This window comes from Lolium rigidum, chromosome 3, assembly GCF_022539505.1.
Source record: "Lolium rigidum isolate FL_2022 chromosome 3, APGP_CSIRO_Lrig_0.1, whole genome shotgun sequence".
NCBI lineage: Eukaryota > Viridiplantae > Streptophyta > Magnoliopsida > Poales > Poaceae > Lolium > Lolium rigidum.
Window position 1 is genome coordinate 89,571,634 of NC_061510.1, and position 22,625 is coordinate 89,594,258.

At 44.7% G+C, this 22,625-nt stretch overlaps 1 protein-coding gene across 1 annotated transcript; it reads left to right on the top strand.

Moving 5' to 3' along the window:
• The first annotated feature begins 768 nt into the window (after positions 1-768).
• On the top strand, positions 769-3,739 carry LOC124697430 (type IV inositol polyphosphate 5-phosphatase 9-like). Its single transcript, XM_047230022.1, has 6 exons — positions 769-919; positions 1,098-1,291; positions 1,469-1,576; positions 1,655-2,206; positions 2,942-3,050; positions 3,147-3,739. The coding sequence occupies exons 1-6, from the start codon at positions 893-895 to the stop codon at positions 3,570-3,572; spliced, it is 1,416 nt and encodes a 471-aa protein (XP_047085978.1). The 5' UTR covers positions 769-892; the 3' UTR covers positions 3,573-3,739.
• Positions 3,740-22,625: the final 18,886 nt, after the last annotated feature.

The window sequence follows — 22,625 nt, forward strand, 5'->3', positions numbered from 1 at the left end:
CGACGCCTTCAAGAAGGATGCGGCGCCCACGGGCGTCACCGTCGTCGGTCCTGGCCGGCCGCCAAGACAAAGCTTTCGCCTAGCGAAGAGTCCCAAAATCCCGCGCCCGCCCAAGAAGGACCGGCACAGACCACCACCTGCATCCGCCGGATCACGACCCCCGGAGCAACGCGCCTATAGCCAACGGAGCACCGCCGAAGAGCACCGTGGGCGCCGCCGGAACGCCACATAGAGGAGACGCCGATCAACACCAACGCGGGTCTCGAGGACGAACACCGAAGCCCGCAGACAAGAGATCTTAGATCCGGCCGCCGCGCCGCCCACACGGCCACCGCAGCAGCCGCACCGCCGAGGATTCCGGGGCCGCCGTCCCGTCGCGCCCCTCACCCAGCTCCTCCTCCAGGGACACCCCGCCGTCCCGTCTTACACACTTGTACAACCATGAACTGTCTCTTAACAGCCCTCTTCTTGGTCCCCAGAAAAGAAAACCTACTTAATCCGCACCGTAATCCCACTCTTTGACCACCTCGAGCTCTAAAGCTCTGGCTTTTATTCCCACTGTCACGGCCATGGTTCCCTTTTCTTGTTTGCTGTCTCGCGTCAGGCACCATGCTCCGGCGGCAGTGCAATGCTACTCCGATCGACATCCTGTCACATCCTTCTCTAGCTATGCATGCCGTAGTGGTGCATGAAAAAATAGGATATGTACATGGTCCATGGGCGCTCTCCATTTGTCTATTGGCTCCTCGTCGCCTAGCGCCTCGCTCGCGGCCTATTTAAGCCCGCTTTCTCTACCCCGTCCAACGTTTCCGGCCCTAGCCTCCTCCATCACAAACACTTTACAACCAGGAGCTAGCTAGCTAGCCAATCTACGGTGGCGGAAGCTCTCACCATGCTGGAGAATCAGAACCAAGCCGAGGTACGGTAGGCGCACGCGTGATTGGTCGCTTTTCTCCAGCGCGCAGTGCTCTCTAGCTAGCTTTGTCTGCCGGCCCTAGCACGCGGTCTATGGCTGGTTGGCTGGCTTTCATCTTTCTAGATAGCTTGTGCTTTGCAGGTGCGTTCGTGTAGCTAGCTGACGTTTTTAATCTGCGCAGGTCCTTTGGCCGAGGCTGGTAGCGAACAAGCTCTTCAGAAAGCCCTCCGGCAGCCACGCCTTCGTCGCCGACTTCCCGGCGGTCGCCGGCGCCGCGGAGGAGTTCGATGGATGCAGCCCCGACGCCGGCGCCGACGCCCACCGAGGAATCAAGCGGCCGCGGCCGCAGCAGCGGAACAAGACGCTCAAGTACAGGTATGTCTTTTGTCTTCTCGATCAGCGACCATGCCACCAACCAACCAGCATGCTTAACTATCCTCTAGATCATCTCAACTTGCATACGCCGTGGCGTTGCGTGGAGCACGTACATGTTGATTTTCTTATTGTTAACTTGGTGCCACTGGATGTTCACGGGGTTGATCGATCGACCAGGCTGTTCGCGAGCACGTGGAACGTCGGCGGCGTTGCGCCACCGGACGACCTCGACCTGTCGGACTGGCTCGACACCAGGAACGGCACCTACGACATCTACGTCCTCGGGTACGCCACCTCCATGCCTATCGTGCACAAAGCACATCCGAATGGTTGCTTACAAATGGCATGTACCAACGCATGCAGATTCCAGGAGGTGGTGCCGCTGAGAGCGCGGAACGTGCTGGGCGCGGACAAGAACCGCATCGGCATGCGCTGGAACGAGCTCGTACGGGCCGCGCTGAACCGGTCGTCGCCGTCGCCGTCTCCGGGCGCCCACTCCGCCGGAGGAGGAGGGGAGAAGCAGAAGGTGCACCCGGTCCGGGACGGCGCCTCCGGCGACCTGGGGGCGCGGGACTTCCGGTGCGTGGTGAGCAAGCAGATGGTGGGCATCCTGCTCACCGTGTGGGTCCGCGGCGACCTCCGCCGCCTCGTGCGCCGCCCCAGCGTCTCCTGCGTCGGCTGCGGCGTCATGGGATGCCTCGGCAACAAGGGCGCCGTGTCCGTCAGGTTCTGGCTGCGGGACACCAGCTTCTGCTTCGTGTGCTGCCACCTGGCCTCCGGCGGCAGGGAGGGCGACGAGGCGCACCGCAACGCCGACGCCACCGAGATCCTCTCGCGGACCAGCTTCCCGCGCCGCCACCCCTCCTCCTCTCCATCGTCGTCGCTCGCCTCGCCCCAGAAGATCCTAGATCACGAGTAAGTACACCCATCCTGGACACCCATGCACACGCACGACCAGATCGAAACCACCATTATTTTTGTGTGCCTCAAGGTCAATGGACGAAATGCAAAACATCTATCCGTAGTGTTCTATAGAATGCATCACATCGTACTGTCTGTCGCCGCTGACCGACTGAATCGTGAGAGACGGAAACATCCCCGGCCGTCTTACTGGTTACAGCCACGAACGACGAGCTCAAGATGGCGATCGTTGTCTTTAAATCTTATCTGGTTGTTACACCGTCCACGGCACCAGTAAAATCAAAGGTAGATATTGCCCTTCAGCAGGGGAATTGCATTTCTAAGCTAGTGGTACACACGTATTGATCATGTCACTGCATACAAGTAGCAAGAGGGAACGCGTCGTATATCTGTTTTCTATACCGTGCGATCGAGATCGGTGATGTAGGGAAGATCTAGGACGTGGTAAGAAATACTCCCTCCGTTCTAAGTTAAGAAAAAAAGTTTCCCGGACGTGTAGATATATAAGAATCTAGACTAATCTGCGACACTTAATTTAGATCCTAACTTGTTAATTGCGACGGTAACTGCACCGTGCATTGCCTGTTTCCACCGGCCGGCGCCGCTCCTGACAGAGACGGCTGACAGTGAAGTGGTGATTGATCATGCATGCATGTGGATTGTGGACATGTGGTAGACTTTGACTGCGATCCGGTTGTTTAGTTTCTAACTGTTTGTTCTCTTGCGCAGCCGGGTGATCCTGCTTGGGGACCTCAACTACAGGATCTCGCTGCCGGAGGCCAAGACGAGGTTGCTGGTGGAGAGGCAGGACTGGAAGTCACTGCTAGAAAACGACCAGGTACGACCTACCTACAGATCATTTAACCTACACACTAGTCCAAATCCCTGAGCTTCAAACCCTAAAACGTGTTTCGTGATTTGTTAATTTCTACAGCTGCGAGGAGAGGTATCATCCGAAGGTGGAGCGTTCAACGGGTGGAACGAGGGGGCGATCACATTCTCGCCGACGTACAAGTACCACCGGGACTCCGACGCCTACTACGGCTGCGCCGACAAGGCCAGTAAGAAGGGAGAGCAGAAGCTCAAGCGCCGCGCGCCGGCGTGGTGCGACCGCGTCCTGTGGCGCGGCGCGGGGCTGAGGCAGACCCGGTACGACCGGTGCGAGTCGCGGCTGTCGGACCACCGCCCCGTGCGAGCCGTCTTCGCCGTCGAGGTGGACGCGCCATGGAACCTCAACTCCCTCCGGAGCTTCTTCCTGTCCGAGCGGTTCGACAGGGCCAGGAGCCCCGCCGATGGCCTTCTCGTGCTCCGAGAGGACGACCACACGACGAGCAGCGCAAGATTCGCCGAGGACGTATGACGCAGACATGGATATATGCTGTCCAGGCCGCGATCAAAGACAGATATGTCTCCAAACTGTACACAGACAAAAGAGAGAGTACTTAACACTGTTATAGATGAGTTCGATCGATCGGTCTGTTTTTCAGAGTTGTTCATACGTGTCTACAGTAGTAGTATAAGCAAGGATACGGATGCATTTTTTCCCTCACCCTGTTCCTGACTCTGTAAATTCTACTCTTACAATAGTTTGCACTCTTGTTGATCCACTGAGTTGTCGCTGTAAACCCTAGGAGGATGTGATTGTGTGGCCATGAACAGCTTAATTCAGCTGCTCTATGAGTGGTACCTTTCTACAGTAAACCTAGGAGTAGGGAACATGTGTTTTTCCACCCTGTTCATGACTTTCTGCAGCAAGCTAGATTTGTACTCTTCTTGATCCAGTGATCTGAGCTGTCACAAACTTGTTTCAATACTCAGGCAACGAGTTGTCGCTGTAAGTCCGGCGAGGATGGGATTTGGTGGCCATAAACAACTGCAAACAGGCCCTCAACGGCTATACTTTTCTATTGGGGAGTTGATTAGATCCAAAAGATCATGATATTTTTTCCCCTGGATTGAATCTTACTCGCATCGTCAGCCTCTAATCAGAAGGATAGCAGACTTGGATCTATCTTTCTCCGCGTGTGTATGCACAGTGTTTTTCCAATAGAAAAAGTGATACCATGGCATTGTCATGGGCCATAGCACTTGGTCACTACACACTACCGCCGGTGGTCGTATTCCAGCCCCTAAATTCAAGGACTCTGCTAGCTAAGATCGTCCCCGCTTCTTGTTCTCTGCTGCTTGTTCCTTCTCCTTGTCAGTATTGCAGACAACGGATGGGATGATGCCAGGACAAGGTTGCTGTCGCCAATTTGCCATGCAAGTTGTGATCTTGCCTTGCGCAGCTGCTAGGCAACAACGGTTCATGATCTTGCTTGTACCTGTCATCGACTCATCGACATATAAGGCCACTTGTATTTATTTATTTATGATGTGATTAATGTATGTGTGGTCGCAGTTTTGATGACCGGCTCGGCTGGGTGTAGATTTAGAAAATCCTTGCAAATTTCACTTAAATTATCATTCTCCTGGGTGACAAATGTGACAACCCAGCTGGGTGAGAAGTCCGAGCTCGAAGGGTCAGAATGTGTGAACACTGGACCATCTCATCTACACCAAAACTGTTGTGGAATACTCCTGGAGAAGTTTCATCACTGCAGTCTGATTAATGTACCATTAGTCCTAAACAAGGGCATCCCTGAAGATTCTTCCGGGGCCCAAAATAATTAAACCAATCATGGCTTCCTTACAGAAAGGGCGAAACTACGATAGGGTTGGAATTTGGACCATATGTAATGTCTCCCCTCACGAGATCTCTCCCAACCCACCCCCCCCCACCCCCCCCCCGTCCCCCCCCGTGCGGCGGCGCTGCGCCGCACCGGGGCTCCACCTGCCGCCGCTCGAGTACCCCTCCCCTCACGCCCTCCCTTCCCTCCGCCGCCGCCGGAGGCACTGCCGGGCAAAGCTCGCGCGGCGTGGAGGTGGCGGGGCTCCTGCTGGTCGCGGCATGGCTTGGCGGCGGGGCTCCTGCTGGTCGCGGCATGGCTTGGCGGCGGCAGCGCTCGCTCCCAGGCCTTGATGTGGTGGTGCGTGGCAACGGCGGCCGGAGGTGCGGCGACGGTAGGCGGTTGGCAGATGGCGGTGGGGTCGATGGGCTCGATCTGGACCCGCATGGGCCTGGAGGGCCCCGAGCTCCTGCACCATGTTGTTCCGGCGCGGGTTGCATCGATGGTCTGTGGCTCTGCCCGCATCACTTGGGCGTCGGGGCGGCGGCCCCGACCTTGGCGGCGGCCTCCTCCTTCCGCCGGAGATGGCCAGCAAGATATGGTGGATCTTGGGATCTCATGTCCTGCAGAATAAAGGCGGCGGTCCTAGGGCCTCTCTTGCGTGAAGAGGAAGACCTACCGGAGGCCTGGACTCGTGATCTGGCCGGTGTGTTGAGATTCGGAAGGCTCCGCCAGCGAATGTAACAGTGTTTTTTGTCTGGAGTTTGCTGGATCGGTGGTATTCGGTCGTGCACACCCATGTTTTTATTCCGACCGATTAGTCTGGAGGGAGCGGCGCGAAGCTCTTTTTCTGTGTTGACATTAAGTGACTATGGATCCATGATGAAAGTCGGAAGAAGAGAATTTCATGAAGGCCGGAGGGGAGAACTAGCTAAGGGAGATTCAAGTCTCCGCGCTGTTGAGGGACTTGCTTGGTGTTCCGGGCTTCACAGCAGCGGTATGAAAGTGGGGGCGACAACACAGGTGAAGTTCTGAGTCCTACCTTTCAGTGTGAAAACCCAAGGTCTGGCCTTAACTGGTTGTGCCTGGCAATGACCTTGTTGGAGGCATTGTTTTGAGAGCGGGGACTATCTTCAGGGTGAAAACCTAAGATCTTTGATCGGGCGACGATGGTGTTAGAGCACTGTTTCCTTCTTGGAGGCGTCGTTTTTGGAGAGTCTGTATTTCAGGTGTTGTCTTGGTGGTGGATGTATTGCAAGATACTATAGCGGGACTTTTGTTTCTTAGTTTTCTTTTCTTTTTTTGGTTGTGTGCATCCGTAGTGCCATTAGGGTGGTGCGTTGTTGTAGAGGCTATGTGTAATTGGTATCTTTTGATATTAATATATTCCCTTTATCGAAAAAATATGTGATGTCTCCCCTGATAACCACATGAAACCCTTGTCCTTTACGATAACCAATCGTCTTAAATCACCATCTAACACCTGCTAAACCATACGGGGTCCGATTTTATTCGAGGGGAGATCGTCAAATCATTAGCTCCATAAGAACAGAGCGCCGCTGATGGTCATATAAGAATTAGCAACGAGATAATGTTTCCAAATTACACTAATCATCAGGCTTTCAAGACATTCTTCAGTATATAGCTTGTTCAGGGAAAAGAGCCCATTTGGTGCAGAAACAACTTTTCCCATTGATTAGGATTGCACCACTTTCCCTTAGCTACAAAACATCAACATACCAGCTGAGACCAACTTGCATTCTTTAATTGTAGTTTTCTTTTTCTGGAAGGTACATTTTTCTATCATGCTTTAACTTGTAACGCATGGCAGAGCATGTAGGAGACAAATGCCATCTTTCATCCGGTGACACAACGCAAGGTCAAGATCATTTTTTCTACAGGAAATAACACTCTTGTCAGGTGATGCAAGCAGCTCTGGTTTCAAGAATGGCATGTTGGTAGGTCCCCAGCCATCGTGGCTCTTAGGTAGGTCAACTGCCTCACAACCAGTTAGCATGATGAGCAAACAAGAAAACCGTTTTGGCAAAGAACTATGTAGTCTAGTGAAATCGGTGTTCTTCATTGCCATTCCTGGAGAAGTACCTGCTACAGCCAAGCAGAAGGTACAAAAATAATTCGAAGCTAAGTGTGTGTGGTATGCTTCTAGATTTTTATCACCGGTCGACCGGCGGGCGGCGGCATGGGGTCAACCGATCTGCCTAATAAAGATGGTTGTTCTAGGGTTCTTCTTTCGCAAAGATGGTGACCTTCCTGAGGCCGGTCCTTCTTCATCTGGCCAGAGTGTTGAGTTTTAGAAGGCTCCGCCGACGAGTGTAACAGTGCACCTTATGCCTAGATTTTGCTGGATCGTGTGATATTCGGTCGTGCGCACCCATGCTTTTATTTCGACCATTTGGTTCCGAAGGGAGCGGCGCGAAGCTCTGCTATGTGTTGCCATCAGATAACATTCTGGTCCATGATACAATTAGAGGCGGAGAATATCATGAAGGCCGGATTGGAGGACTAGCAATGGAGGTTCGAGTCTCTGTGACGTTGAGGGACATGCTTGGTGTGCTGGTTTTCGCAGCAGCAGTATGCACGTGGAGGCGGTAGCACCGATGAAGTTAAAAATCTTACCTTTCAGGGTGAAAATCCAAGGTATGGCCTTAATTGGTTGTGTCTGGCAATGTCCTTGTTGAAGGCATATTGTTTTGAGAGCGGGGACTATTTTCAGGTGAAAACCTAATATCTTTTGACCGGTCGATAACGACGCTTGTGCACTAATCCCTTCTTGGACGTGTCGCTTTTTAAGAGCCTGGAGTTCAGGTATTGTCTTGATGGTGAATGTGTTTTTGCTGCCAATGTTCAAGAAATCTTCAATCGTTAACTTATCGTTCAGCCTTAAAATGGAGATTAATCGCTTATCGGCCTAATCAATTTTATCAGTCTGCCATTTATCGGTTTTTTTTGTAAATCCTAATATTTTGAAGTAATTTAATATGAAATAATATTGGAGCATTGAACATAAGTATTACCTTGATTCCTTGTATTTGAATCAGTAAACAATGATATTTTGAGCTAACACATAGTTCTACAAGACTATATATATCAACTATTTCACTGAAAATCGGCCACAATATTGGCTATCAGACTGAAAATTGGTGGCAATGTCTGCCGGCGATAAATCAGCCGATATGCCGAAACTTTGTCGGTCACCATCCGATTCACGATAAATCGGTATCTCGGCAGATTTTTTGAACAATGGTTGCTGCTAGAGCTGGACTTTTTATTTCTTAGTATTTTTCTCGTTGTTTAGCTGTGTCTATCCATACTACTATTAAGGTATTGCTTTGTTGAGGGGTGTAATTGGTATCTCTTGATATTAATATTTTTCTTCTATCGAAAAAAGATTTTTATCACCAAGTTTAGTTGACAAAATACCACGTAACCAAACGGAGGTGGTGTTTTGGCTCCCATGCGCATATAACTATATTCTAAAAAATATATAAAAAATAAATTTCAAAAAAGTGAAAACAAAATCTTGTGTAAATCCGGTCATTCTACGTTCGCATATAAGTTTTCTGTAAAAAGGAATAGTTTTTGTGGCCCGTGTAAAAGGACAAAAAGTTCCCAGTGAATTGTCATGTTGGAGCATTGAATTTCATACTCGTCACAAAAGAAATTGTTTTTCGTGAAAACTTATGTATGAACAAAGAATATCAGGATGTACACGTGAAATTTTAGTTACGTTTTTTTTTTTGTTGAGATTTGAAATGTGTTTTCAAACAATAGGTTCACATGCATCCAAGAGACAAACTGGATTAAGCTAAAAAAAAAAGACAAACTGGATTTCCGCTAACCAACCTCTCTTAAATGGGGACTAAATATCTATTGATATGATTCTCCTTACTAATAGAAAACTTGGATGATTTGCAAGGAGATTTTTATATATGAGTTTGTTAGGTACACCTGAACAGAAAAATCACCACAATCATCTAGAAGGATGATTAAGTACAATATTTTGGTAAATTAATCCCATATACTTTATGGTAGCACGGAAAGATAAATGATCATAGATATTTCTTGTCCAAGTTTCTAAAGGTAATATATCTATATAGTGTATGCATACATATATAATACAAGATCTTGTGATCCATCTACACTTACAAAGGAATGCCACATATTGTGCACACATAAGCCAAGAGAAGACGAGTAACATCTAAGCTAAAGAGAGCAAATGCAATGTGATTGTATTGCATGTATTAATCATACATATGTGTTGTTTCTATTAACGTAGTTAACTAAAGTGAAATGTACAATATTTAATTCCTAAAATGAATTACAAGTGGACCAGATGAAAAATACTAACAATAGAGTTCATTATCAATGTGATGGCAAATTTTATATGAGTTAATTATCAACAAAACGATACCTTAAATATTGTGATACATGTGTGTACTCATGTAGATGACGTGGATTTATCAAATTTAGCATTATAATGGAGACCTTAAAGGGAACACAATATAATTACTTACTACTTATTTTCAACTGCGCTCATACGATTGAAATGAGATGAACTCAAACAAATGTAAATAATGTTGAGATTTTGGGGCATAGCTTCATTTGTTCCACCATGCGGAATCTGTTAATTATTTGATCTAATCAACCTCAATTAATAAAAATAATAACTCCTAGTATAGAGTCAGCATCATTTTACACTCAGGTCAAATCTTATGTGCATTTCTCAGTTGACAACTAGTCTTTCTAAATATCATTTGGTCAACGAATTTCAGGGCTAATAAGGTTAATGAGAAATTTTTAATCTGCAAATAGTTTTATTCCAATGAAATATCCAATGGGTTCGTTTCATTTTGACAAATGGAACATTAATGCCTCATATCATTCTTTCAAAGAAACACATATTGACCTGACGACATGATAAATGCAACCACTGAGACATACATTTTAACCTTAGTATACGAATAATCTAAAAAAAACTAGGTACAAATACGATGACTATATTGAAAATGATTTTTCCACATCTTCATAGTCAGAACTCACGGAAGCTTTGGTTGGATGCGACTTACACATTTTGCTAGGTTTAAGGTGTAGAATTCACTATTTTCATTTTGTTGGGCTTAACTGATGCAAACAAGTTTACAGACCTAAACGGAACTTGATCTAGTGCCAAAGCCCTTCTCCATTTCCAGTGTAAAGGAATATTCCTTCATTAAAACGATGGACTCACTATGTTGCTAGAGCCTGGAGTTTGGCGATGCAATTCACATCTTGTTGGGAGAGGACTCGGTGAGGGGTCAACCGTGAGAGGGGTCAAAAGGAGCCGACCGCCGCGAGAGGGGTGAGGAGCCGGCCACCGTAGCGTCATTGGGAAGGAGCCATCCTACAAAGGAACTTTGAAGAGATTGGATATTCAACCTCTAGAGCAAGGTGAGAGCGGTCGGTGATGCCACTTTTTCCAATGGCCAAAACTAGAGCTTGCATTTACACGCATGATGGTTCTTCTCTTGTTTTTTCCTCCTGCATTTTTCTAAATTATCATTATTTTTCATTTTTATGTCTATAATTCCCATTTTATATTTATTTTCTAATTTTAAATGATCATGAAGTGTAAAGCATTTATGTTTTAAAATATTTATTTTTGAAAAAATGTTTAAAAAAATGTTCAAGCGAGTAAAAAAAATGGCAATGGGTTCGATAATATACGCTTAGGGATTCAAAATAATGTTCTCGAGGTTTGAAAATGTCATAATGTTTATTAAAAAATATTCGTAGGTTCAAAAAAATGTTTAAGGTGGTTTTAAAAATGTTTATAGTTTTCAAAAAATGAGAATGGTTCTTGAAATGTTCATGGGTTAAAAATAATACATTCACCGATGTAGAAAAATGTTCATCTGCTTTTGGAAAAAAATTAGAAGGTTCAAGAGAACATTGGTGGGTTTAAAAAGATCAAGGGTTTCTTCAAAAAATATGTTCACCTGATTAGAAAAATATTAATGGGTTCAAAAATATATTTCCAAATTATTGGACTAGAAATTTAATAAATTATTTGTCATAGATTCAGTGTAGACAAATTATAGATGGCATTTACCCTAAATCTGTGGTAAGTGATTTTGATTGGAGGGAGTAATATTTTACTAATTTATTTGAAATTAAACATAACTTGCTTATTGGGTTACATTTGTTGCGGGATATGTCGAAATATTTCAGAGGGAGCGACCGAAATGCTTCAAAGCATGTTTGGAAAAAGGTGTTCTGACTCTCACCCACAAGCGATCAAAAATCATATATGCCGCTCGGTGTAGCACGAAGCGGGCCCACACATCCCGTTCAGATTTTGCGCCTAGCCGAACTCCATGGCGCCCCGAAAATGTGGCATATATGATTTGATTTCAGGAATGGCATATTGGTAGGTCCCCGGCCATGGTGGCTCTTAGGTCAACTGTCTCACAACCAGTTAGCATGATGAGCAAACAAGGAACCGTTTTGGCAAAGAAGGAATTAGTCTAGAGAAATCTGTGTTCTCCGTTGCCATTCCTGGCCATGGAGAAGGTTGAAAAATAATTCTAAGTTAAGTATGGTATGCTTCTAGATTTTTATCTCCCAGTTTGGCTGGCTGAGTGGCCAGTTATTGCAGGCCTTAGCATGATTGGATGATATGTGACTATGAATGAAGACAAATGGTATATACAAGTGACAGTGTGGGTTGTGGCAGCTTGGAGTTCTTTCGCCATTCTCAACGATCGGCATGGTCCAGTATATCGTCAATAATGCACTTTATGCTCATAATGGCCTCTAATCCATGCAAAGCTTCTTGAGGGCCTCTTTGGTTCGCAGGATTTTAAAAACGTAGGAATAGTATGGCCTGACATGAATCAATTCTACAAGAATCGAAAACACATGAATTTGTAAGAGAAGTTGTTCGGTTGCATCATAGAAAAAAACGCAAGAAACTTGTATAAAGATTGAGTACATGTCATAGTTTTCATAGACACATAGTAATTTTTGCAAGAGGCCGATCTAAGCTCTTGTTAGATATTTTGCAATTAGTGTAGGAAAGCAATCCATTAAAAGTTTAGAGGGTTCCTTCCTTTAAATCAAAGAGCCTGGAAGAAAATATCTTATGGATTACAATCTACAAATTTCTTTTGAGAATCTCTTGAACAAAAGAGGCATCAATCCTTTATGGCCTTTTGCTGCCACAGAACGTGCACTTTCTGGAAAGGAGTATACTAGATTGATAACGTGGGCCTCGGCCAACAATATTTTCCGTAATGTTACATTGTGTCATTTTAAGTTACTTGTTACCTGATGTCTTCCAGTCGAATTCCTCGTTAAAAACAACCTGTCTTTAGCTCAATTTTCAAAATTAGACCTCGACAGAAAAAAAAAAATTGCAATGGCAGGAACCGTTTGAGTTTATAGTTCCTCATAGAAGCATACATATTAGAGTAGAATTTTGAAATTGTGTTGGGTAAGGTAATAATATTGGTTTCAATTATTTTTGATGGAGTAAACTTGGGGGGAAATTCTTGAAAGTAGGTGTAATAAAAATGAAGTTTCATCCGTCAATATGAATCTGTACCAGTTTAAAAGAACACAAACTTGGTTTTTGGTTTTGATTGAATGCAGAAATTACCTACTAAATTACGAAGACGAAATACTACCGAAGCAACATCTCTTAACTGGCATACTAAATACCTATTGATATATGATTCTCTTTACTAATAGAAAATGTGCATGAGTTTGTTAGATACACCTATTAATATATGATATTCTCCTTACTAATAGAAAATTTGGATGCGTTTGTTAAATGGCGTACTAAATACCTATTAAGATATGATTCTCCTTAATAATAGAAAATTGATATGTTTTTGATAAATGGCGTACTAAATACCTATTAGTATACGATTCTCCTTACTAAAGTTTTTTTTTTGTATATGAGTTTGTTAGATACACCTAAACAAAAAAAAACACTGCAATCCTCTAGACGGATTATAAACTAGAATTAATCTTGGTAAATTAATTGTAGATACTTAATTTGTGTTAGCACATAGAGATAAATGAAAGTAGATATTTTATCTAAGTTTCTAAATCTAATATATTTGTGTAGTGTATGCATACAATATATAATACTAGATCTTCTGATACATCAACACTGACAAACGATGGCACATATTGTGCACCATGAAAACATAAGTGAAGAAAACAAGAGTAGCGTCAAAAAAATTAAATCCAAGCAAATACTATGTGTTTGTATTGCATGTATTTTGTATAGACATGTACTGTATCGATTAACACAACTAAATAAAGAGAAAATTACAATATTTTCTTCCTAAAAGTAATTATAAGTGGACCAGCTGAACAATAACAATAGAGTGTTCATTATCAATTTAATGATAAAGTTTTTATGAAGCATTAACAACAAAACAATACCTTAGAGATTGTTTTACATGTGTGTACTCATGTATAGGAAGTGCATTTATCAAATTTAGCATTATATTGGAAGACTTATAGGAAACACAATATATTTATGTACTAATTATTTCAATGGTGTACATTTGAAAAAGAAATGAAATTAAATACTTTGTAACACACGGGTTATGAATAGCTGAGCTCAAATAGATTTTTCACGGAGGTGAATATGTTAGTTATTTGACATATCCAATATCAATTATCTTAAAACAATCAATTCCTAGTAAAATAGCCGGTATCTTGCTAAACTTGGGTCATGATTGACCGTAGAGAGTTCAGAAGATTTTTTTTTGCATTTCTCATATCACAACTAATCTTTCTAAATATTACATTGTCAACGAATTAGAGTGCTCACAGGGTTAGTGGGTAAATCTTAGTCCAAAAATAGTTATTCCAGTGAAACACTCAATCGTTTTTTTCTATTTTTAAAATGGAACATCAGTGTCTCAAATAATTGTTTTAGAGAAAACATATATTGATCCAGCGACATGATAAATGCGGCTAGTGAGACATAAGTTTTATCTTATCTATAGGTAATCTAAAAACTAGGTACACTTTTATTTCGTGATACCATATCTTTTTCGCGAAAACGCAAAAGCCTTGTGTTTCGATGCATTGATAGAAAAAGAAGAGTTTATGTTCACGTCCGAGTACGGATACAACACGCCGTACAACTCGACCCAAGAAAAAGGAAACTAATCTAGGGAAGTAGCTGGCGCACATCCCGGGCTCCCGCTTCCGCCCATTGCCGCGCCTCGGCCACTAAGTCGTTGAACAAGGATGTCACCGAAGGTCGCACGTTGTCAAAGACCACCGCGTTCCGATGCTTCCAGATCCACCATGCCGTGAGCATGATAACCGATGAAGTGCCCTTGCGCAGCTGGCGAGGGGTGGTCCGCACCGCCTGCGACCACCACTCCGCGAAGTCATCCTCAACCGTGGGAGGGCCTGAGGTGGATCGGATCCACGACAGGACCTAGAACCAAACCATCCTGGAGAAGGAGCACCCTGTGAGCAGGTGGCTCATGGTCTCGACAGATTGGTCACAGAGCGGGCATCTAGGCGCGTGCGGGAGCCCACGCGTGCGAGTCTCTCCCCCGTCTAGCATCTATCGAGGCAGGCCAGCCAAATAAAGAAATTCACCCTAGGCGGCGCCTAGGATTTCCAGTTAAGCTTCCAGGAACCTGACATGACCGCCCCCTGCAAGAGGGTATAATAGGAGGAGCCAGCCGAGTACTTGTCACCCGTCGTCCAACGCCACACCAGCCTACACGGGTCCGCCGATAGTTGGATGTGATGGGTTCGTTGCATAGAAAACAAAAAATTTCCTACCGCAAAGACGAATAAATCCAAGATCTAATCTATGGAAAAGCCAAGATCTAATCTATGAGATCGGAGCAACGAGATGGATATGAGACTAACCCTCGAAGATTCCAAACCCTACGAGATTAATCTCGTTGTTGGTGTAGACGATCGTTCCGGTGCTACAATCCGGCAGCACTTCCGTACTCGGTCGCGCGTACGGTGTCAATGAAGCCCGTCCTCTCCCCGTTCCAGCGGGCAGTGGAGGTGTGGTAGATCTCCACGGAATCCCAGCAGCACGACGGCGTGGTGGTGGTGGTGGAGAAGAAAAACTGCAGGGCTTCGCCTAAGCAGGAGCAGTGTACGGAGGAGGTAGAAAGGGGGGCGGCCAGGGTTTGGTGGAAGGGTGTGTTGACCGGCCACCCCCTCCCCTCTTTATATAGGGGGAGGGGTTGGCCTAGGGTTTCCCCTTGGCCCCACCTCTTCCTTGGCCGGCGCATGGGAGGAGTTTTCTTCCCCCTCAAGCCTTCCCCTTATCTCTTCATTTAAACCCTTTAATTTAGGAGATAGATCTTATCTCTAGATTTTAAACCATTTAAATTAGAGATAGATCTTATCTCTAGGGGTGGCCGGCCTGGGCCCACATGTCATGGTGGGCAGGACCCACCATGGAATGTGGCGCCTATGTGGCCTCTCTCGGGGTGGTGGGCCCACTGGTGACCCTCTAGAACCTTCTAGAAGCTCCGGTCAAAACACCGGAACTTTTCCTGAACCCCGGAAAACGACTTCCCATATATGAATCTTATTCTCCGGACCATTCCGGACCTCCTCGTGATGTCCTAGATCCCATCCGAGACTCCGAACAAAAACTTCGGACTCCATCTCATATTCTGAATCTACTTATGCGACATCGAACCTTAAGCGCGTCACCCTATGGTTCGTGAACTATGCAGACATGGTCGAGACTCCACTCCGAGCAATAACCAATAGCGGGATCAGGAGATCCGTAATGGCTCCCACATATTCAACGATAACTTAGTGATCGATTGAACCATTTACATACGATACCGATTCCCTTTGTCACGCGATACTTTACGTGTCCGAGGTTCGATCATCGGTATCTCCATACCTTGTTCAACCTCGTTACCGACAAATACTCTTTACTCGTACCGTGGTATGTCATCTCTTGTGACCCAGTCACATGCTTGCAAGCTAATCAGACGACATTCCACCGAGAGGGCCCAGAGTATATCTATCCGTCATCAGGATGGACAAATCCCACTATTGATCCATATGCCTCAACTCACACTTTCCGAATACTTAATCCCATCTTTATAACCACCCATTTACGCAATGGCGTTTGATGTAATCAAAGTACCCCTCCGGTGTAAGTGATTTACATGATCTCATGGTCGAAGGACTTAGGCAACTATGTATCGAAAGCTTATAGCAAATTGAACTTAATGACTTGATCTTATGCTACGCTTATTTGGGTGTGTCCATTATATCATTCAATTAATGACATAACCTTGTTATTAATAACATCCAATGTTCATGATCACGAAACCATGATCATCCATTAATCAACAAGCTAGTTATACAAGAGGCTTACTAGGGACTCGTTGTTGTTTACATAACACACATGTATCAATGTTTCGGTTAATACAATTATAGCATGTATGCAAACATTTATCATAAACACAAAGATATTATAATAACCACTTTATTATTGCCTCTTGGGCATATCTCCAACAGTCCCCCACTTGCACTAGAGTCAATAATCTAGATTACATTGTAAGGTACCTAACACCCATGGCATTCTGGTGTTGGTCATGTTTTGCCCTAGGGAGAGCTTTAGTCAACGGGAGAGCTTGATATGCTTTAGCTTCTTGTGTGACCTTAGTTCCTTTGCATTGGCGATGGCACCCGTATTGTCACAATAGATGACTAACGGGTCCAATGCACTAGGAACCACACCAAGCTCAACAATGAACCTCTTCATCCATACCGCTTCCGATGAAGCCTCCGAAGCCGCTATATATTCAGATTCAGTTGAAGATTTTGCCACCGTGCACTGCTTGGAACTGCTCCAGCTTACTGCAGCACCATTCAATATAAACACGTACCCAGACTGAGACTTAGAGTGATCAGGATTAGTGTTCCAACTTGCATCGGTGTAACTGGTTACAGCGAGCTCTTGGTAACCTCCATAACAAAGAAACATATCCTTAGTCCTTTTCAAGTACTTCAGGATATTCTTGACCATTGTCCAGTGTTCCATTCCTGGATCACTCTGATATCTGCTGGTCAAACTAACAACATGTGTGATATTCGGTCTAGTACACAACATGGAATACATGATAGAGCCTACTGCTGAGGCATAGGGGATCTTACTCATCCTCTCTCTTTCTTCTGCCGTAGCCAGACCTTGAGTCTTACTCAAGACCTTACCTGGCAACATAGGCAAGAATCCTTTCTTGCTTTCATCCATTCTAAACTTCTTTAGAATCTTGTCCAGGTATGTACTATGTGAAAGCCCTATTAGGCGTCTTGATCTATATCTATAAATCTTGATGCCTAAAATGTACGCTGCTTCACCAAGGTCTTTCATTGAAAAACACTTATTAAAATAACCTTTAACACTACTTAATAGTTCTATATCATTCCCAATCAATAATATGTCATCTACATATAATATCAGGAAAGCTACAGAGCTCCCACTCACTTTTTGTAAATACAGGCCTCACCATGAGTATGTATAAACCCGAAATCTTTGATCACCCTATCAAAACGTCGGTTTCAACTCCGGGGGGGCTTGCTTTAGTCCATAAATGGACGCTGAAGTTTGCATACATTGTCAGCATTTTTAGGATCGACAAAACCCTTGGGTTGTACCATATACAACTCTTCCTCAATATCACCACTAAGGAACGCCGTTTTGACATCCATCTGCCAAATCTCATAATCGAAAAATGCAGCTATTGCTAACAAAATCCTCACAGGCTTTAGCTTCGCTACAGGTGAGAAAGTCTCATCGTAGTCAACTCCTTGAATTTGTCGGAACCCTTTCGCGACAAGTCGAGCTTTATAGACAGTAATATTACCATCGGCATCTGTTTTTCTCTTGAAGATCCATTTATTCTCGACAGCCTTGCGGCTATCAGGTAAGTCTACCAAAGTCCATACTTGGTTATCATACATGGATCCCATTTCGGATTTCATGGCTTCTTGCCATTTGTTGGAATTTGGGCTCATCATCGCTTCTTGATACGTCGCAGGATCTTCATCATTGTTGTCCACAATAATGACATTTAGACAGGGATCATACCAATCAGGAGTGGTACGTTCCCTCGTCGATTTGCGAGGTTCAGTAGCTTCATCGTTCGAAGTTTCATGATCATAATCATTTGCTTCCTCTCCTATCGGCGCATGCTGCGTAGGAACTTCTTTCGGCACTGCCCTACTCTGATCTATGAGAGAAGGTTCATTAGCCTCGTCGAGTTCTACTTTCCTTCGAGTCACTTCTTTAGTGAGAAACTCCTTCTCAAGAAAGGATCCGTTCTTGGCAACAAAGATTTTGCCTTCGGATCTGTGATAGAAAGTGTACCCAATTGTTTCTTTAGGGTATCCTATGAAGACGCATTTCTCCACTTTGGGTTCTACCTTGTCAGGTTGTAACTTCTTTACATAAGCTTCGCAACCCCAAACTTTAAGGAACGACAGCTTGGGTTTCTTCCCAAACCATAATTCATACGGTGTCGTTTCAACGGATTTAGATGGTGCCCTATTTAAAGTGAATGCGGCTGTCTCTAATGCATAACCCCAAAACGATAACGGCAAATCGTTAAGAGACATCATAGACCGAACCATATCTAAGAGAGTTCGATTACGACGTTCGGACACACCATTGTGCTGTGGTGTTCCCGGCGGTGTCAATTGTGAAAGTGTTTCGCATTTCTTTAAATGCATGCCAATCTCATAACTCAGATATACGCCTCCGCGATCAGAACGCAGAAACTTAATCTTCTTGTTACGTTGATTTTCTACTTCACTTTGGAATTCCTTAAACTTCTCGAAAGTTTCGGACTTATGTTTCATAAAGTAAATATACCCATATCTACTCAGATCATCTGTGAAGGTTAGAACATAACGATAACCACCGCGCGATGCTACACTCATTGGTCCGCACACATCGGTATGTATGAGTTCCAACAAAGTCTGTAGCTCGCTCCATTGTACCAGAAAATGGAGTCTTAGTCATTTTTCCCATTAGACATGCTTCGCATCTATCAAGTGACTCAAAGTCAAGTGACTCAAGAAGTCCATCGGAATGGAGTTTCTTCATGCGCTTCACTCCAATATGACCAAGACGACGAGTGCCACATATAAGTAGAATTATCATTCAATTTAATTCGCTTAGCATCAATGTTATGAACATGTGTATCACTTCTATCGAGATTTAACAAGAATAAACCATTCATCTCAGGTGCATGACTATAAAAGACATTATTCATATAAATAGAACAACCATTATTCTCTGATTTAAACGAATAACCGTCTTGCATTAAACAAGATTCAGATATAATGTTCATGCTCAACGCAGGCACCAAATAACAATTATTGAGGTTTAAAACTAATCCCAAAGTTAGATGTAGAGGGAGCGTGCCGACGGCGATCACATCGACCTTGGATTCATTTCCAACGCGCATCGTCACCTCGTCCCTCGCCAGGCTTCGTTTATTCCGCAGTTCCTGTTTTGAGTTACAAATGTGAGCAACCGAACCAGTATCAAATACCCAGGCACTACTACGAGAACCAGTAAGATAGACAGCAATAACATGTATATCAAATATACATTTCTTCTTGATGAGGCTGCTCTTCAGATCAGCCAAGTATTTGGAGCAATTACGCTTCCAGTGCCCCTTCTCCTTGCAGTAATAGCACACAGTATCAGGCTTAGGGCCAGCCTTAGGCTTCTCACTTGGCGCAACAACTTTCTTGCCGCCCTTCTTGAAGTTGCCCTTGTTAGGCTTGCCCTGCTTCTTGAAACTGGTGGTCTTGTTGACCATCAACACTTGATTCTCTTTACGTATCTCCACTTCAGCAGATTTCAGCATGGAGAAGAGTTCAGGTAACTCTTTGTTCATGTTCTGCATGTTGTAGTTCATCACGAAGTTCTTGTAACTTGGTGGCAGTGATTGGAGGACACGATGAATACCCAGCTGGTTAGGAATCACAATCCCCAAGTCACTGAGCTTCTTCGCGTGTCCGTACATAGCGAACACGTGCTCACTAACGGAGCTGCCCTCTTCCATCATACAGCCAAAGAAATGTTTCGAGGTCTCATAGCTTTCCACAGCCGCATGAGTTTCAAAGATAACCTTCAGCTCACGGATCATTTCACAAGGGTCGTGGTGCTCAAAACGCTTTTGGAGCTCCGCCTCTAGGCTGCACAGGATGGCACACTGAACTTCGGTGTACCGAGTCACCCGAGTCTCGTAAACATTCTTTACGTCCTCAGATACTACAGGAGCAGGTGGGGGACCTAGCGGTGCATCGAGCACATATTGCAGGCTTCCACCAGTGAGGAAAATCCTCACATGACGGATCCAGCCAGTGAAGTTGCTACCATTGCTCTTAAGCTTTTCTTTCTCTAGGAACTGGTTAAAATTGATGGAGGGGGGTGCCATGATCTACAACATATTTGCAAAGAGTTTAGACTAATTTTATGATAAAATGAGTTCAATTTTAATTTTTAAATTAACTAGGTGAACTCCCACTCAAAACAACATCCCTCACATAGTCTTAGTGATTACACGAACCAAATCCACTACACCAAGTCCGATCTTCACGAGAAAAGATGTAGCTTCAAAGACGAACACTCAAAGTGTTCATCATATCATTCATATGACTCATGCTCTACCTTTAGGTATCCCGTGTTCTGAGACCATGTCTGTACATGCTAGGCTCGTCAAGGCAACCTTAGTATCCGCGTGTGCAAATCTGGCTTGCACCCGTTGTATGCACATGTAGAGTCTATCACACCCGATCATCACGAGATGCTTGAAAACGACAAGTCTTAGCAACGGTGCATACTAAGGATGAACACTTTATTATCTTGATATTTAGTGAGAGGGATCATCTTATAATGCTACTGTCGCGATCTAAGCAAAATAAGATGCATAAAGGATTAACATCACATGCAATTCATAATGTGTGATATGATATGGCCTTTCTTCTTGTGCTTTTGATCTCCATCTCCAAAGCACGGACATGATCTCCATCATCACCAGCATGGCGTCAAGGTCAGTGGCGCCACTTCATGGTTGTCCATCACTTATAGCTACTATAACAACTACTTGAAATAAAGCTATTACATCATGAATAGACACGCAGGTCTTTAACAAAAATTAAAGACAACCATTAGGCTCCTGTCGGTTGCCATTATACAACAATGAACATTGATGTCTACGGGTGCTTCTATTCTTGTAGACAGTGTTGGGCCTCCAAGAGCAGAGGTTTGTAGAACAGCAGCAAGTTTCACTTAAAGTGGATCACCCAAGGTTTATCGAACTCAGGGAGGAAGAGGTCAAAGATATCCCTCTCATGCAACCCTGCAACCACAAAGCAAGAAGTCTCTTGTGTCCCCAACACACCAAATAGGTGTACTAGTTCGGCGAAGAGATAGTGAAATACAGGTGGTATGAATAAGTATGAGCGATAGTACGGCGCGAGAAAATGGCTTGTCGGCGTGCGATTGATGGTAGTAATATTGCGGGAAGTAAACATGCGGTAGTAACACGGCGGTAGTAACTCGGTAAAAGCAGTAACAAGCGGCGATAGCGATATTTAGGAACAAGGCCTAGGGAATAGACTTTCACTAGTGGACACTCTCAACATTGATCACATAACGAGAATAGATAAATGCATACTCTACACTTTTGTTGGATGATGAACACATTGCGTAGGATTACACGAACCCTCAATGCCGGAGTTAACAAGCTCCACAATAATGCTCATATTTTAGTAACCTTTAGTGTAAGATAGATCAAAAGACTAAACCAAGTACTAGCATAGCATGCACACTTGTCACCTTCATGCATATGTAGGAGGAATAGATCACATCAATATTATCATAGCAATAGTTAACTTCGCAATCTACAAGAAATCATGATCATAGCATAAACCAAGTACTAACACGGTGCACACCTTGTCACCTTTACACACGTGCGGGAGGAATAGAACTACTTTAATAACTTTGCTAGAGTAGCACATAGATAGTAGTGATACAAAACTCATATGAATCTCAATCATGTAAAGCAGCTCATGAGATCATTGTATTGAGGTACATAGGAGAGAGATTAACCACATAGCTACCGGTACAGCCCCGAGCCTCAATGGAGAACTACTCCCTCTTCATGGGAGCGGCGGCGGTGATGAAGATGGCGGTGGAGATGGCAGCGGTGTCGATGGAGAAGCCTTCCGGGGGCACTTCCCCGTCCGGCAGGGTGCCGGAACAGAGACTCCTGTCCCCCAGATCTTGGCTTCGCGATGGCGGCGGCTCTGGAAGGTTTCGCGTACCGTGGCTTCCTTCTGTAAGGGTTTTCGATGCAGGGGCTTTATATAGGCGAAAGGGCAGCCTCGGAGGGGGCCTGGGGCCACACACCATAGGGCGGCGCGGCCCCCCCTCTGGCCGCGCCAGGGTGTGGTGTGGGGCCCCCAGGGCTTCCCTCTGGCGGCTCTCGGGTGTTCTGGATGGTTCCGGGAAAAATAGGAACACGGGCGTTGATTTCGTCCGATTCGAGAATATTTCGTTACTAGGATTTACGAAACCAAAAACAGCGAGAAAACGGAGGCGGCACTTCGGCATCTTGTTAATAGGTTAGTTCCGAGAAAATGCACGAATATGACATAAAGTGTGCATAAAACATGTAGATATCATCAATAAT